The sequence below is a fragment of the Rhamphochromis longiceps genome, linkage group LG22 (genome assembly GCF_057381845.1).
Source record: "Rhamphochromis longiceps isolate RC_006_pf linkage group LG22, R_longiceps_female_GT1.1, whole genome shotgun sequence".
NCBI lineage: Eukaryota > Metazoa > Chordata > Actinopteri > Cichliformes > Cichlidae > Rhamphochromis > Rhamphochromis longiceps.
In genome coordinates, this window is record NC_140577.1 from 2,861,563 (window position 1) to 2,878,104 (window position 16,542).

The 16,542-nt window shown below is 43.1% G+C and overlaps 1 protein-coding gene and 1 pseudogene across 2 annotated transcripts in view; one reads left to right on the forward strand and one right to left on the reverse strand.

Moving 5' to 3' along the window:
• LOC146643092 (Ig kappa-b4 chain C region pseudogene) overlaps nucleotides 1-16,542 on the reverse strand; it is a 137,350-nt pseudogene that overhangs the window by 61,381 nt on the left and 59,427 nt on the right. The gene's annotated exons all lie outside the window — the stretch shown is intronic.
• LOC146643096 (zinc finger CCHC domain-containing protein 18-like) lies at nucleotides 9,727-12,937 on the forward strand. The gene is made up of 3 exons (XM_085396894.1): nucleotides 9,727-10,093; nucleotides 10,177-10,257; nucleotides 10,746-12,937. Exon 3 carries the CDS (start codon nucleotides 11,258-11,260, stop codon nucleotides 12,935-12,937), a length of 1,680 nt encoding a protein of 559 aa, XP_085253020.1. The 5' UTR covers nucleotides 9,727-10,093; nucleotides 10,177-10,257; nucleotides 10,746-11,257.

Sequence of the window (16,542 nt, forward strand, 5' to 3'; positions counted from 1 at the left end):
TGAAGAAATATTTAAAAATATTTCAAAATTATTATTCAAAAAATGATTTAATATGAAGGCAACAGGCAGAGTGTTACAGGCATCGCCCTAAAGAATGCAGCCTGATGGGCAGTGTAGTCCGTGCTGCAGGGAGAATGGACTGCTGTACCTGTTATGTGTCTGTGAGCGCGAAGAGGGAGAAAAAGTACGAGCTGTCATCGAGCAGAAGCGGGAGCTGGAAGCATGTAAATATAATAATAACCACAGCAGCCAAACAGAGAGCCTGACGAGCCCAGCTGTAAGTAAGCTGTTAAGACTCGACTGGACACTGTGTTCGTGTTTTCCTCCGAAACAATAAGTTCTGCTGGAGCAGCCTTTCAACGCCTCTCTCTGTCTCTTACAAAGTTGACCCACACAACAAAGTAAAGCTAGTTTTCAGCTACGAGCCGACACGAACCCGACGGATTAGCCAGAGGTCCCTTTACTACGGTTCGGAGCCGCGGACCTGTTTTATATACGCGTTTGCAGATTACTGCAAAAAGTGCAGCCTTACCTAATGTCCACCTACTGTTACCCATTTATATTAAGATGTAAAAATCGAGTTGTTATTGGTACGGCAAGTAGCCTTCAGTAACAGTAATAAATCAAACAGCAATAGTACATTCATGTAGTTGTAAAAAGCATGATCATATATTAAGTAATCCAAAGTATTCAGAATACGTTACAAAATACATTTTGGGGCATGTAATCTGTAATCTGTAGTGGAATACATTTTAAAAGTAACCTTCACAACACTGCAGACACTACATCACAAAACAGAAAGTGACCTGTTCAGGGCATGAAACCGAAGTCTTTCCAGCCTCACAGGTTGTCCTGTTATAAAAATATCAAATTAAAACAGAGATGAATGATTCTGCGCTGTGGTCATGTTTAACTTTTGCATCCTGTGGTCAGCATCATGCATCAATGTGAATCACTGCAAGTTTTTTTGTACTGAGTTTTACAAAACTCTAAAATAGGTTTTGCAAATTGTACCTTTCCTCTGAATTTTTTTTAATGTCTTTCATTTTTGACGCCGTGTTCAAATGTGCAGGTTCTTTTTTGGGGGAAAACTTTTCTATTCTGTCCTGTTGCTTACATGTAAGCGGATCTTTGATTTGCTGACAGGTAAGTTTCTAAAACTTCTTTCAGGGTGAAGATTCTCTGAAACTCTGTTCATGTGTTTGAGTAGACAAGTACAACATTTCTTTTCTTCTTTTTTTTTAAGTGAACAAGAGGAAATCAGATTTTGTCTTACAAGGACGAATGTCTGAGCCTTTATCTTCAGACATTGTTTGCATGTTTTGTTGGCATTTGGCAACACTTGGGGTTATATCACAAAGTACTGCTCTGGTTTGATCATGAAACATTTTCTTGCCTCTCTCAGTCAATGAACATGTTTTTGTAAAAGATTGCAGAAAATACCCAAATTTAAAAATCCCACACATCCATCAATGTCTGGATGTGTCCTAAAACACAAGAAAGAAAACATTTTCATAAACTGACTGATTAATTGATAAACAGCATCGACTATTTGATCCAACTACTTGTTGTTTTCAGTCAGATGATTTCCATAGAGAGGCACTTTGCATCAGCAGCACCATGCTCCAGTGCTCTGGGAGAGTTTATAGTCCTGAGAGTTGAACACTGGATGACTGACAGCTGTCCTTCATCACAACAGAAGCCACAGAAATCCTCCTCATCAAAAACATGACTTTGATCTGCATCCTCATCTGGACTCTCCTCTGCTGCTGCTTCACAGGTAAAGTCCAGAGAATCAAACTCCTCTCCTCTATCAACATCTGTCCCTCTGAAATGAAGCCCACAAAACCATGAAGCTGCTTTATGTTTTTGTCTCTGTGTCCTCAGAGTCCAGAGGACAGATCACAGTGACTCAGCCTGGAGCAGTGAGCTCTGCTGTGGGAGGAACTGTGAGCATCAAGTGTACGACCAGTCAGAATGTTCATGTTTATAGCAACTATCACTATTTAGCCTGGTACCAACAAGGTGATGGAGACGTTCCTAAACTGCTCATTAGGCGTGCTCATGAGAGAATATCAGGGATTCCAGCTCGTTTTACAGGCAGTGGATCAAACTCTGACTTCACTCTGACCATCAGTGGAGTCCAGGCTGAAGATGCAGCAGTTTATTACTGTCAGAGTTATCACTACATCAGCAGTCAGCGTGTGTTCACACAGTGAAAAACAGTCGTACAAAAACCTCCCTCAGTCAGACTGAACAGAAACTCAAGTGACTGCTGCAGCTGGAAGATACTGCAGAGACTGATACAGTTCACTGAGGACACACACACACACACACACACACACACACACACACACACACACACACACACACACACACACACACACACACACGTGCACACATTTGATTTCAGCTCGCACAGAAGAACATGTGAAACACAAAACAGTTGATACTGTGAGTCAGATCTGTGATGAAGAAACTCTCCTGTAAATATTCAAACTGGGAAGTAGTTATTAAATGAGAATATTTTAGTAAACTGCAGTACTGATATATGTATGTATGGAGATTGCTCAGCTACATTCTTGGTCACAGAAATATTTCACATGATTTGATCTGAAGATTTAAAGTTTAGTTCATCAAGTCTTTAACTTCATCTTTGTGACATAAATTATTCTGACATTTACACTTTTTAACCTGCACTGATGTTCTGAAAGAGACATTTTTAGTGTCTCCTATGTTGATAAAGAAAGTTTAGTTTTTCTTTGGGTTATTTTATCAATTCTGACTTTGAAGAAAACCAGGACGGGTCTCATCATGGGCCACATGCAGGTTACAATAATCTGTCACCATGTTTTCTACTTCTTCTACACCCAACAGCAAAGATCATCACAAAGTCCAACATGATGGAAAATAATGCAGCTGCAAAAGACTTTAAAACTATTTATAACAGGGAGCAGCTGTTGGCTGTGATTCTATTTTACTTATAGCTTTTTCTTTTTTTTAGTTGTTTTCATTTTTTTACATTTACACTCTGATGTGATACAGCACATGTGATTCTCTCAGTCAAAGTTACTGAAGCAGAGATTTTCAGTGTATGGAAGCATCACTGCTGAACCTGAAGGATGATTATCAGACAGAAGAGCAGCTGAATGGAAACACATGAAAACCACTATTTGAAGACCTCAGTTTTTATTTGAAGTATTAAAACCATCAACAGTGCCACAAGCATGAAAACATGAAAACTATCAAAGCAATACAGACACAGAGGGAGCAGACTGAGAGAAGCTGCAGACTAAAGCCAGTATCAGAGTCCCAGTGAGTCAGCTCAGGACTGGGAACACTGGTCTGTCATCAGAGTCTCTGAGAGTGGAGTGTGGGAGCCCTGGGTGGCCTCACAGGTCACAGAGCCCACCTTCTCCCACTGGTCTGCAGGGAGCCTCAGGGTGCTGCTCCAGCTGTAGTGGCCGTCATTCTGCAGCGCCCCGGGGCTCCTGCTCTCCTCTCCACTGCTGCTTCTTCCATCCACCTTCCAGGACAGCCTCCAGTCTGAGGGGAAGCCCTTGTTGGCCACACACATGACTGTAGCCTTCCCCTGCTGCAGCTCCTCACTAGAGGGCGCCAGCACGGTTAGGGAGGGGGGGACTCGACCCACTGCAGAGAGAGAGAGAGAGATGTTAGAGAAACTGGGAGTTTGGGTGAAACTGATCTCCAGTTGTTTCACTTCCCTCTCTGAGCTTGGTAACCATAGTAACAGACAGGCTTCACTGCTGAACCATGGCAACAGACGAGTTTCAGTACCAAAGATAAAAATATTAAAGTGTTTCTTTGACTTCTGATGTCCTCGTCTGTAATCTGTGAACTATTTCTTAGTTCTACAATTACAATTAAAATAATCAGAAAAATAAATTTTCAGAATTTTATCATAACTCAAAAATTAAACAATTTTGTATGTAAAAATGGAAAAAAACAAACCAACTTATTTTTGGTATATTTGGGAAAAATAAAAATAACTTAATTACAAATTAAATCTCATTAACTGAGCCCAACGTGGTCAGCATGCTTTTAGAGCAGGGGTGGGCAACTCCAGGCCTCGAGGGCCGGTGTCCCTGCAGGTTTTAGATGTGTCCTTGAACCAACACAGCTGATTTAAATGGCTAAATTAGCTCCTCAACATGTCCTGAAGTTCTCCAGAGGCCTGGTAACGAACTAATTATGTGATTCAGGTGTGTTGACCCAAGGTGAGATCTTAAACCCGCAGGACACCGGCACCCGAGGCCTGGAATTGCCCACCCCTGTTTTAGAGTATGGTTAAATGGTAACCATATGGCAGTATAGTAATTTTAAATCTTCATCAAAGGCGAAATGAAATGGATGACAAATTATTTGCAGATACTTTGGCAAAAGGTTAAAACATAGAAACAAAAATGTGCCATCTATGAACTGTTTTTGAAGAAAAAATTCTAAAAAAAAGTTTTAAAAATTTAAGTTTCATTGAAAGAAAATGCTCAAAAAGATTTTAGTGTGAAATAATAATGGCATCATAATTGCATAATTTGTAGAAAACTGTGCACTTTTCTGTTGCACTGTCTTGTGTCTGTATCACTCTGTTCTGTTTTTGTAGTTCTTGTATACTTGCACTTTATTATAGTCCTATGTTGATTTACTGTTATATGTAGCACCAGGGTCTTGGAGGAACGCTGTCTCATTTCACTGTGTACTGCACCACTGTATATGGCTGAAATGACAATAAAGCCACTTGAACATGTTACATGTCAGTCGTGACTTGAGTGTGTTCAAAGCAAAAGGAGATAAAAGACCACAAATAAGCTGATTATCAGTAAACCGCCTGACATAACACAACACTCATCCACAAGAAAAACTCGCAAAGAACAACAACAACTGGTAAGCTGCCTGAGTCGCACACAGTGGAGTGCCCGCGGAAACATAAAATGTCTCTGTTATGGGTCGAATATTTCACATTTGTATCAAGTAAATTATTCCATGCTGTGTTTCAAATTAAACTGAAGAGTCGTGAGTTCATTAGTCTTTGGTGAATATATAATGACATCGTCTAATATGCCATGTGTCGTTGTTTCTCTCAAGCTATATTTACCAAATTTGGACTCTTTTAACTCTAACACATCGATCCAAATTCACCCACAGATGTTCAACTGTCTTAAAGTCTGAAGGACTTGAAGGACACTTTATATGATTTATGTCAAAGAACAAGTGGTGTCATGAAACGGCTGAGCAGGCAGGCAGGAAAAGACTCAAATGCAGACTCCCAGAAACAGGACGTAAAATCAAAAACCAGCTTTATTTGCTGAATGGAAATACAAAACAAAACTAGACTGGGGGAAGTATAAACTACAAACACAAAGAGGCACACAGGGAAACACAGCCATGAGGGAGGACGCAACACGAGGAACCCAGCTAACGCGAATAACCACAACGAGACAAAACGACCATGGAAACACAAGACCTTCACAATAAAACAGGAAACATGATGCGGGAGCGGAGAAGAGGCAGACGAAAGGGAGTGAGGGAAGACGAGGGAGAGAGCAGACACGACGGGCTGGGAAACATAGATAAACATGACGGAATGAAACACACGGAGGAGAAACAAGGCACAAGAACTCACACCACAATATAAACACAGACACACACAGAGGGAGACACAAAGGGCAACGACACAAGGGGAAATCTAATAACCAAATCTAAACAGAACAATGCAGGCATTAAAGAATGATCCTTAACATAAACAAGTAGACTTAACATAATACAAAAAAATGACAAAAACACAGGAAATGCAAACCGCTTGGTCGACTGAACCAGGACAATGACAAGTGGTCTTGAATCATTTCAGCAAAATGCCCCTGCAGGAGAAAAGCCTTCACATCTCCTCACTGCACGAGTAAATTTTGACAAAATTTCTCATCTGTCTATAAATCATGAAGGGTTCATGTGAGTCACATGCCAAATATGCCATGACAACTCTTTTTGGACACATCACATTGATCCAAGTCTCTGCTGGAGTCAGTCAGATGATTTCCATAGAGAGGCACTTTGCATCAGCAGCACCATGCTCCAGTGCTCTGGGAGAGTTTATAGTCCTGAGAGTTGAACACTGGATGACTGACAGCTGTCCTTCATCACAACAGAAGCCACAGAAATCCTCCTCATCAAAAACATGACTTTGATCTGCGTCCTCATCTGGACTCTCCTCTGCTGCTGCTTCACAGGTAAAGTCCAGAGAATCAAACTCCTCTCCTCTATCAACATCTGTCCCTCTGAAATGAAGCCCACAAAACCATGAAGCTGCTTTATGTTTTTGTCTCTGTGTCCTCAGAGTCTAAACCTCAGGTCCCAGTGACTCAGCCTGGAGCAGTGAGCTCTGCTGTGGGAGGAACTGTGAGCATCAAGTGTAGGACCAGTCAGGATGTTTATGGCAACAACTATTTATCCTGGTACCAACAGAAAGATGGAGGAGTTCCTAAACTGCTCATTTACTATGCTAGCACTCGAGCATCAGGGATTCCAGATCGTTTTACAGGCAGTGGATCAAACAAAGATTTCACTCTGACCATCAGTGGAGTCCAGGCTGAAGATGCAGCAGTTTATTACTGTATGGGTGCATTTGATAGCAGCTACTGGGAACCGCGCACACAGTGAAAAACAGTCGTACAAAAACCTCCCTCAGTCAGACTGAACAGAAACTGCAGTAACTTCCAGCTGCAGCAGAGACTGACACAGTTCAATGAGCACAAACACAATTTCATGAAGGGACTGAATTTTTCATCATATCACTCAGAAATCTAAAGTTCACTATTAAATGATTATTATGGTGGAAACTTCTTTCTACCCACTCAAAACTCAGGAAATCTCAAACTGTCACGGTTGTTGCTGTGAATCTTTGAGTAGTTAGAAGATGCTTGATCATGAACTTTGACCTCAGCTTCATAATGGATCACAGACACACTGTCTTTAAATAAAAGAAACAAATCTCAACACTCAGTCACCCTGAAGCTCAACGATTTCTAAAGATTATTAAAGTGATTCTTTTTAAGAAAACAAACACTGCTGTCAGTCAGTTCAGTGTCAGCGTGGTTCTCCAGGTGTCCTTTTAATAAATAAATCCAACTTTAAGTGGAAAAATAAATAATTTCAAACCAGAAATCGAATCAGTTTAAAGTCAAATATATCCAGTTTTACATTCAGCTCTGATGAGACCAGAGTTTTTCATTTTTTTCTTGTCTTCATGTTCAGACAACAAACATTTGAAAGTGAGGCCTTTAGCCTGCATGTTAGTAGCTTTCAGCCAATTAGAGCAGAGTTCAGGATGAATAAAGTCACTTAGTGCATTAGTGTGAACTCATCTGCCTTCTGCAAAGAGGACCTTCTGTTCATTTAGATCAGCCACAGAAGAGCTCAGGCACACATTTCATAAACAGCTTCACTATCATTAGCTCACACACTGATGCTAAATCAGTAGCATTTCAAGCCAAGCAGCCATCAACAAGGATTCCTGTCACTCTGTTGACGTCAGAATTAGTCTCATGTCATGTTTTCTTTAGGCTTCCAAGTTCACACAATTCTACCTTTGAGTTTAAACTGTCTTCAGCAGGCTTGACTCTAGAAAAATAATCCTTATCTTTTCACATAGATTGCGGCCGGAAAAAAAGAAGCGCTGTGAAGTGTGTGGACCCAATATAAATGCACCAGATACATGCAAGAAGTACATTTGCAATATACACACATAGTGAAACTCTGCCCCTCATGGTTGGTGTAGTCTGGCATGAAAATAGCCATGTTCAATCGGACTAATGTGTTGTTCAGACAGATGTTGTGTAAACTAACCAGAGTAGGTTACATTTCTAATGAAGGTCGAACAAATAAATCACTACAGTTTTGGAAAAACTTGCTTTATTTGTACATTTGTTCATTATTTTTCAGTCTCACTGAGGGAAGCTTCATAAGCTCAGGACAGCTGCAGCTGACTGACTCTGTGTGTTTGCATATGTGTCCTGCCTCTCTGCTCACAGCTGTTAAGAGGCCAGTGTTGATCAGTGGCTGTCCAGGCCTTTCAGAGCCACTCACACACCAGCAGCACAATGATGATGTCACTGACTCTACTGCTGGCCACCCTGGGGCTCCTTGTTCAGGGTGAGACTCTCTGTGAAAACTTTGCTTCAGCATGCAGCCAGGTTCACCACAATGATGTTCTGCTATGATGGAGAAACTCTGAAACCAGCAGCACTGACCTTCTTCCATCTGTTCTCCGTGTTAGAGAAATGATCCTCGAATGTTTGGATGTTGGTCATCTTTCTCTAAACTTCTCCTATTTTTTCCTGTTTTCAGGTTCATCTGGAGAAATCATCCTGACTCAGACTCCTACAGCTCAGTCTGTTGTTCCAGGACAGACTGTCTCTATCAGATGTAAAGCTAGTTCAAGTATGAGTAACTACCTCCACTGGTATCTTCAGAAACCCTCAGAAGCTCCTAAACTGCTTGTTTATTATGCAACAACCCGTCAGTCTGGAGTTTCTGATCGTTTCAGTGGAAGTGGATATGGGACTGATTTCACTCTGACCATCAGTGGAGTTCAGGCTGAAGATGCAGGAGTTTATTACTGTGGACAAAGTGGTTACAGCCGCCCGTTCACACAGTGAAAATCTGTCGTACAAAAACCTCTCAGCTGAAGAGGAACTGATCTGAAGCAACAGCTGCAGAACAAACTAAAAGACTGGGAGGAACGATTACTTTAATATTTACTGTGGAATTTCATTTGTGTACACTGTGAGATTATTATATTATCTTATGCCACATTATACCCCTAATTAAAGGTTGTGAAATTATTATGTAGTTTTAGTTTGCATTATTCTCCTTAGAAGAGTAGTCCATCAGTCTGACTCATTCTTAGTTTCTACATTTATAACAATAGACAGTGTGTCCAGAGAGAGAAAATAGACTTTAGAGAAACTGAGAGTTCAGATAAAAGGACATAACTGGAAGGTAAAATATAACAAGCTCTTATTAACAATACAAATACTGTTGTCAGTGTTTCTGCACTGATGAGCAGCTCTTTTCTATTTGTAAGCTGTTAAATATTAAACTAATCCTTCTGTGGAGCTCAGCTGCAGTCCTTGTTATCACACAAATCCAGAAAATCATTGTAGTCACATCACAACTAGTGTCTATAATATTCTAATATTCTGCTGATTAACAAATCAAGCATGTTGTGCAAACAGTATTTGTAGGAAATGTGTTCATTGTCATGTCAGTGGAGATTTAGCCTCATGGACATTTCCAGCACAAACAAATCACTGGGGTGGCTGTAGCTCAGGCGGTAGAGCAGGTCATCTACTGATTGGAAGGTTGGTGGTTCGATTCCTGGCTTCCTCCAGTCTGCATGGCAAGATATTAACCCCGAATTGCTCTCCGATGCATCCATCGGAGTATGAATGTGTGTGAATGTTACTTAGAAAGCACCTAGAACAGTGTGCTTGTGCGAATGGGTGAATGCACAAGTTGTGTAAAGTGCTTTGAGTGCTCAGAAGAGTAGAAAAGCGCTATATAAGAACCAGTCCATTTACCACTGTTGTAAAAACCTAAAGTTATTTAGTCAGTTTCCAAAGTATTAATGTAGACAGAACAAAGAACTAAAAAGTTTCTCTTTAAAATAATATCTTACTAATGCTTAAAAGTGTGACATTAATATAAAGTCCTATGTAGCCCAGATGAAAAATATCATACTTATTCTCTTTATATTAACTGTCCACATCAACAAGCGTCGTATTTCCTATGACCATTGAATGCACCTCTCAGTTCACCCCACGTGAGGGCACCTAGCTCAGCAACCAATCAGAGCCTACCCAGGCCGCATTGACCCTGTCAGCCAGGAAGTGAGGTGGAGGTGCATGGTGTCCCGGGTTTTTCTTATCTCAGCAAGAGGAGTGGAGGCATCTGCTACTCAAACCGAGAAATCCACGGACAAAAGAGAGGAAAACTCAGGATTGAGAGGAAGGAAAACCAGCCTACTTACCTGCTGGAAGTCCGGAGTCGAGTGGCTGGATGAAGGAGAGAGGCAACGTCGGTAAGACGAGTGTTATTCTGATGGAAAAAACTTGTAGAGACTTACCGTCGCGATCATGCTAATGCTAGCTCGGTGTCTCACAGGCTAACCACTCACCTTTCATCCGGAGAGCTGCTGCAATTCCAACGCCAGTGTGTGTTGGGCTTTTGTGAAACAGAGCAACGGTGAGCAACATGTTCTTAGCTGCTCTAAAGCTAAATTTTGTCAGTTCACTGTGAGTTTAAAGTAATCTAGAGGGTAATTTTTAGTGCATTTCTCTCTCACGAATAGGCCTATAGCGTGGAGAAATTAAGCACACTGCTTTAATGCCTCTGAACTGAACTCATATGTATATTTTGTTGCTTATTTGCACATAGTTCTGAATTTGTTATGGTGTATTGTATTTTGAGTGTCAATGGTTACTTACCATAAGTATTGTTTAATTAATGTTTACATGAATAGAGAAATATTTGAGCAACTTAGATGTTTAGTTCTCATATTTGATATGCTTGAAAATTGAATGTTGTACAACAGAACTGTGAGATTTGATAAGATTTAAGATGTTGATGCAATGAATATGAGGTGATGCAATATTTTGATTTTGTATTTTAACCTTAAACAATGCATCTGAAACAGACTGATTAGAATGTACATTTTATGACCTGGATTATAGGTCAGGTTTTTTGGAGAGGACGGAAAAGTCCAAGGACCAGGACGATATTCTGGTTGTGATAGATGGCGAGCCAACCACTTTGAGGACGATCTACCCCAAAGAAGATACACACCACACACTCATACATTCCAGTTACATTCACAAGGACCTTTGAAGTTGGCTATCGCCAGCTTAACTCTAAATTCTTAAAGGGCCCCAACGAGTACTTTTATTTTGTTGAGTGTGCACACTATTTATTTTATTTTATACTTTATCTGTACAAATTGGACAAATACCTGTTATACTTTGTAACAATACAAGAGTGGCTACTCAAAAGTTAACATTGTGTCCAGGTCATTATTGCTGCTCAATACTTTGGCTCCATACGAATTTGGTGTCTTCTGATTCTGGCCAGGGTCTTATTACGAGCCCAAGTAATTATTGCGCTGTAATTCACCTTTATACCTTAAAGTTGGTTACAGAAGTGGCGAGCCAGCCAGGAGCCAATTGATTTGAGCATCAATATTGAGGCAATGACCAGCATGGATTTCATACAAAAGTCTGGTGTCAAAATACCTAATGCGGTTGTTGTCGCTGGGATAACACAGGTATCTGAGAAAGATGAACAGGTCATTGACTTTCTGAAACAGTATGGTAAAATCACAAGAGTCCTTTTTGTTGATGATTCACTGTCCAACTTCTACCAAAACCTGATCGTAGAATACTCTAGCAGTTCAGCCTTAGAAGGTTTAGAACCTCGTTTACCATACACATACACAGCACAAGCTGATCCCAGCGTTGTCTATGAAATTAAAACACTCAGTAGCATGTACACTACCACGGTTGGGAGTAATGTTACAAAAACCTACTTGGCGGAACTCAAGGAACTAGCCAAGCTGAGTGGCAAAGACTACGGTGAGGTGCTGAAGGAGATGATGTGTCAGATTGGGGAGGATGTTGAAGCCATGCGACCTACCACTGAAGAACCTTCTCCCACGTATGTCGAGACCACTGTTGTATCTCCACCCGCTTCTAAAGAGCGACAGTGTCACACCTCACATTCAGATGTTACACCAAGTGATACTGGTGCCACTGATGATGTTCCCCTCACTAATGGAAGGAGAGCAGCGTCCCTCTCAGTAAGTGACTTGAACCCACCTGACATTCAGAAGGTTGTGGTAGAGCATATCGTACGAAGGCAAGATCTTGTCCCACACATCCAGTCCCAGGTGAGACTCCGTTCCTTCTCCGGTAAGGTTCCCAGACCTAACAATGAAACTGATTATGACACATGGCGCACACAAATTGAACTGCTCCAAAATGATCCCAGCATGTCCCCCCTGCAAATATCCAGAAAGATCCATGAGAGCCTGCTCCCACCAGCAGCTGATATAGTTAAGAGTTTGCGGCCTGAGTCACCACCTGTGACTTATTTGCAGCTTCTAGATTCAGCCTTTGGCACTGTAGAAGATGGTGAGGAACTTTTCGCTCAATTCCTGAACACCCTTCAAGATCCAGGTGAGAAGTCATCCACTTACCTTCACCGGCTACAGCTAGCATTAAACAGAGCCACAAAGAGGGGGGGAGTCGCATGTGAAGAAGTGGACAAACATCTACTTAAACAGTTCTGCAGGGGATGTTGGGACAACGACCTACTCAGCGCCCTGCAACTTGAGCAAAAGAAGAGCAGCCCACCCCAATTCTCAGACCTGTTGTTAATGATTCGCTCTGAGGAAGATCGACAGCAAGCAAAAACTAACCGTATGAGAAAACACATTGGCACCACAAAGCAGAGAACTCAGTTACAGTTCCAGGGTGCACATGTTTGTGAACCAGAGGAGAAACATGGGAGTAGCATTGCTGCTATTGAGGATCTGCGAAAGCAGGTGGCGAGTCTGCAAAGTCAACTAACTACATTCATGTCACAGAAAAAAACAAAGTTTGCAAACAGCAAGGACCCTGCAGGGAAGCCGCAGAGTAAGATGTCAAAGCCACATGGTGTAGATGGACGTATGCAAAGACAGACTTCAAAGAGGCAAAGGGGCAGACCCAAGCCCTGGTATTGTTTCAACTGCGGTGAAGATGGACATATCGCTCCATGCTGTGTTGACCCCGCTAACCCCAACCTAGTAGCAGAAAAAAAGAAGCAGTTGGAGGAGAAACAATGCCAGTGGGAAGCGCGAGATTGTACAGATTCACCTTTAAACATCTAACAGTTCCTGTTGTGGGACAAACAGGAACTGAGGAGAGTCAACAATGTCCCTCAGACGTAAACAATGGTGACAAAATCACAGCTGAGGTTAACAAAGTAAGTACCCCAGCAAAGACTGTCAAAGCACAAACATGTTCTGGCTTAAACCATTCAGAGCAGAACCAATCTTTCCAACTCCCTAAACAGTTGATTGGTACCAGAAGTACAGCTCAAGTGACTGTGAGAGGTGAAGAAGTCAACTGTCTTCTTGACTCAGGCTCCCAAGTTACCACTGTTCCTGAGTCATTTTACCAGCAGCACCTTTCAGAGCAAAAGATCAAGCCACTACATGACCTCTTAGAAGTGGAAGGTGCTAATGGCCAGCTAGTGCCTTACTTTGGCTATATAGAAATGACCATAACTTTTCCAAAGGACTTTATAGGTGTTCCAGTAGATGTAAACACACTTGCTTTAATCGTCCCTGACACTTCACAATCCCTCATGCTCATAGGCACAAACACCCTAGATGTACTGTTCGACATCTACTCAGAGACTGACTTAGCCAATCGTCAACCCCTCCCACATGGCTACAAAGTAGTCTTCAAAATCATTGAGTTGAGACGGAAGCAGACAAGTGACACCCATCAGGGGGTAGTGAAGCTACTTGGCAAGATGCCTCAAGTCATTCCAGCTGGTTCAACTGTAGTGGTGGAGGGAGTCGCCCTTGGCGAGGGCCTTCAGGATGAAAAATCAGTTGTAATTGAGTACCCATCATCGTCCCCCTTGCCCGGTGGCCTGCTACTTAAAGCCGGTCTGGTGGACTTTCCCCAGCGGCGGCCCCACAAGTTGCCAGTTGTTATAAGCAACGAGTCTGACCACGACATTGTCATCCCTGCCAAGTGTACTATTGCAGAGGTTAGTGCTTATCAGACCATCCTATTAAAGGAACACAACAAGACCAAACAGTCAGAACTATCCCAGAGAACTCCAGACACTCCGTCTTTCCAAGAGCCCACCATAACCTTCAATTTTGGTGACTCCCCAGTTCCATTGGAATGGAAACAGCGCATCACTCAGCAGCTCAGCGGCATGCCTGAGGTGTTTGCACAGCACGACCTGGATTTTGGCCGGACGGACCAGGTGCGACATCATATAAAACTTTCGGATGGCACGCCTTTCAAACTACGTGCCCGGCCAATCCACCCACGGGACATTGAGGCTGTCCGGAAGCACATTCAGGAACTCCTTGATGCAGGAGTTATTAGAGAGTCAGAGTCCCCATTTGCGTCACCCATAGTGGTAGTCCGGAAAAAGAACGGCCAAGTCCGGTTGTGCATCGATTATAGGCGTCTAAACCTTCAGACTATAAAAGATGCGTACAGCCTTCCGAAGCTAGAGGACACATTCTCAGCCCTCAATGGTTCACAGTGGTTCTCTGTTCTTGATCTAAAATCAGGGTACTACCAGATCGAGGTCGAAGAAGCAGACAAACCGAAGACGGCCTTTGTGTGCCCTCTCGGCTTCTGGGAGTTCAACAGAATGCCTCAGGGTGTAACGAACGCCCCCAGCACGTTCCAGCGGTTAATGGAGCGGTGCATGGGGGATATGCATTTGAAGGATGCATTGGTCTTTCTTGATGACGTGATAGTATTCTCCCGAACCCTTGAGGAACACGAAGAAAGACTCATGAAAGTGCTCACTCGTCTAAAAGAGTTTGGGTTAAAGCTGTCACCAGAGAAATGTGTCTTCTTCCAGACTTCAGTCCGTTATCTGGGACATGTGGTCTCCAGAAATGGAGTTCGGACTGACCCTGAGAAGATTTCGGCCCTTAAAACATGGCCTGTCCCACAGACCCTGCGAGAGTTAAAGTCGTTCCTTGGTTTTGCTGGGTATTATAGAAAGTTCGTTAAGGGGTATTCCAGCATTGTGAAACCTCTCCACAACTTAACTTCGGGGTACCCACCTAGCCACAAGAAATCAAAAGTAAACGCAAGACAAAGTGCACATCAGTACCATGACCCAAAAGACCCTTTCGGAGGTCGCTGGACGCCAGCTTGCCAGGAAGCCTTCGAGTCAGTCATCCAAAGTCTCACCACTGCCCCTGTACTTGCCTTCGCTGACCCCCAGAAACCCTATATACTGCACACCGACGCCAGTACCACCGGGCTTGGTGCTGTATTGTATCAGGAGCAAGAGGGACAACTTAGAGTCATAGGCTATGCAAGTAGAGGGCTGTCACGGAGCGAAAATCGCTATCCAGCGCACAAGTTGGAGTTTCTGGCGCTCAAGTGGTCAGTTACAGAAAAGTTCAGCGACTATCTCTACGGCAACCACTTCACTGTTGTAACGGATAGTAATCCGCTGACTTACATTCTGACTTCAGCAAAACTTGACGCAACTAGCTATAGGTGGCTAGCAGCACTGTCCACATTCTCTTTCAAACTCCTCTATCGTCCAGGGAAGCAGAATGGAGATGCGGATGGATTATCACGCAGACCACACGGAGGGCTAGCGGACGACCTGAAATCACAAAAAGAGATTGAACGCATACAACAGTTCACTCAAGATCACCTTTGTGATCCAGACAACATCAATGCTGTAAATCAGTCTGTGGTGAAAGCAATCTGTGAGAGGCAGTTCACCTACAGCGTCAGTCCTGACAATGAAAGAGAGGCAGATGCAGATTGTGTTGCCTTGGTGGAGGTGCTTGCTGTGTCTCCTAGTGCTGTACCTGATAGCTATGGGCAAGAGGAACAGTTTGGAGGTCTGCCAACCATTCCCCATCTAACTGAGGCAGAGCTGGCAGACGAGCAAAGAGCCGATCAGTGTATAAAGCATGTTATTTCTCAGATCGAATATGGGGACACACCACCTCCAACCGTGCGCACACAGTTCCCTGAGCTTCCACTGCTCCTCCGAGAGCTTAACCGTCTTGAGCTCCGCAACAATGTCTTGTACCGGCGACGCCAAGAGAGGTCCCAGAAAACCTACCAGCTTGTACTTCCAGCTGAGCTTCGCAACACAGTTCTCACCAGCCTGCATGACCATATGGGTCACATGGGAGTCGACCGTACACTGGACCTTGTAAGGTCAAGATTTTATTGGCCAAGGATGGCTTTGGACGTGGAAAGGAAAGTGAAGACGTGTGGCAGGTGCGTGCGGAGGAAGGCACGGCCTGAAAGAGCGGCCCCCTTGGTCAACATTAATACGACACGACCTCTTGAACTCTTGTGCATGGACTTCTTGTCCCTGGAAGCTGACAGGAGTGGAACCAAAGATATATTGGTGATCACGGACCACTTCACTAAATTTGCAGTTGCTATCCCAACACCTAATCAAAAGGCCCGCACAGTGGCAAGGTGTCTGTGGGAGAACTTTATGGTACACTATGGCATCCCAGAAAAATTGCATAGTGACCAGGGTCCAGATTTCGAGTCCCGCACAATCAAGGAGCTCTGTCAGGTGGCTGGTATCCACAAGGTGAGGACAACCCCATACCATCCTAGGGGCAATCCTGTGGAACGATTTAATCGTACCTTGCTTGATATGTTGGGAACTCTCCGTGATCAAGATAAGTCCTGTTGGCGTGACCATGTAAGACCCCTGGTCCACGCTTATAACTGCACC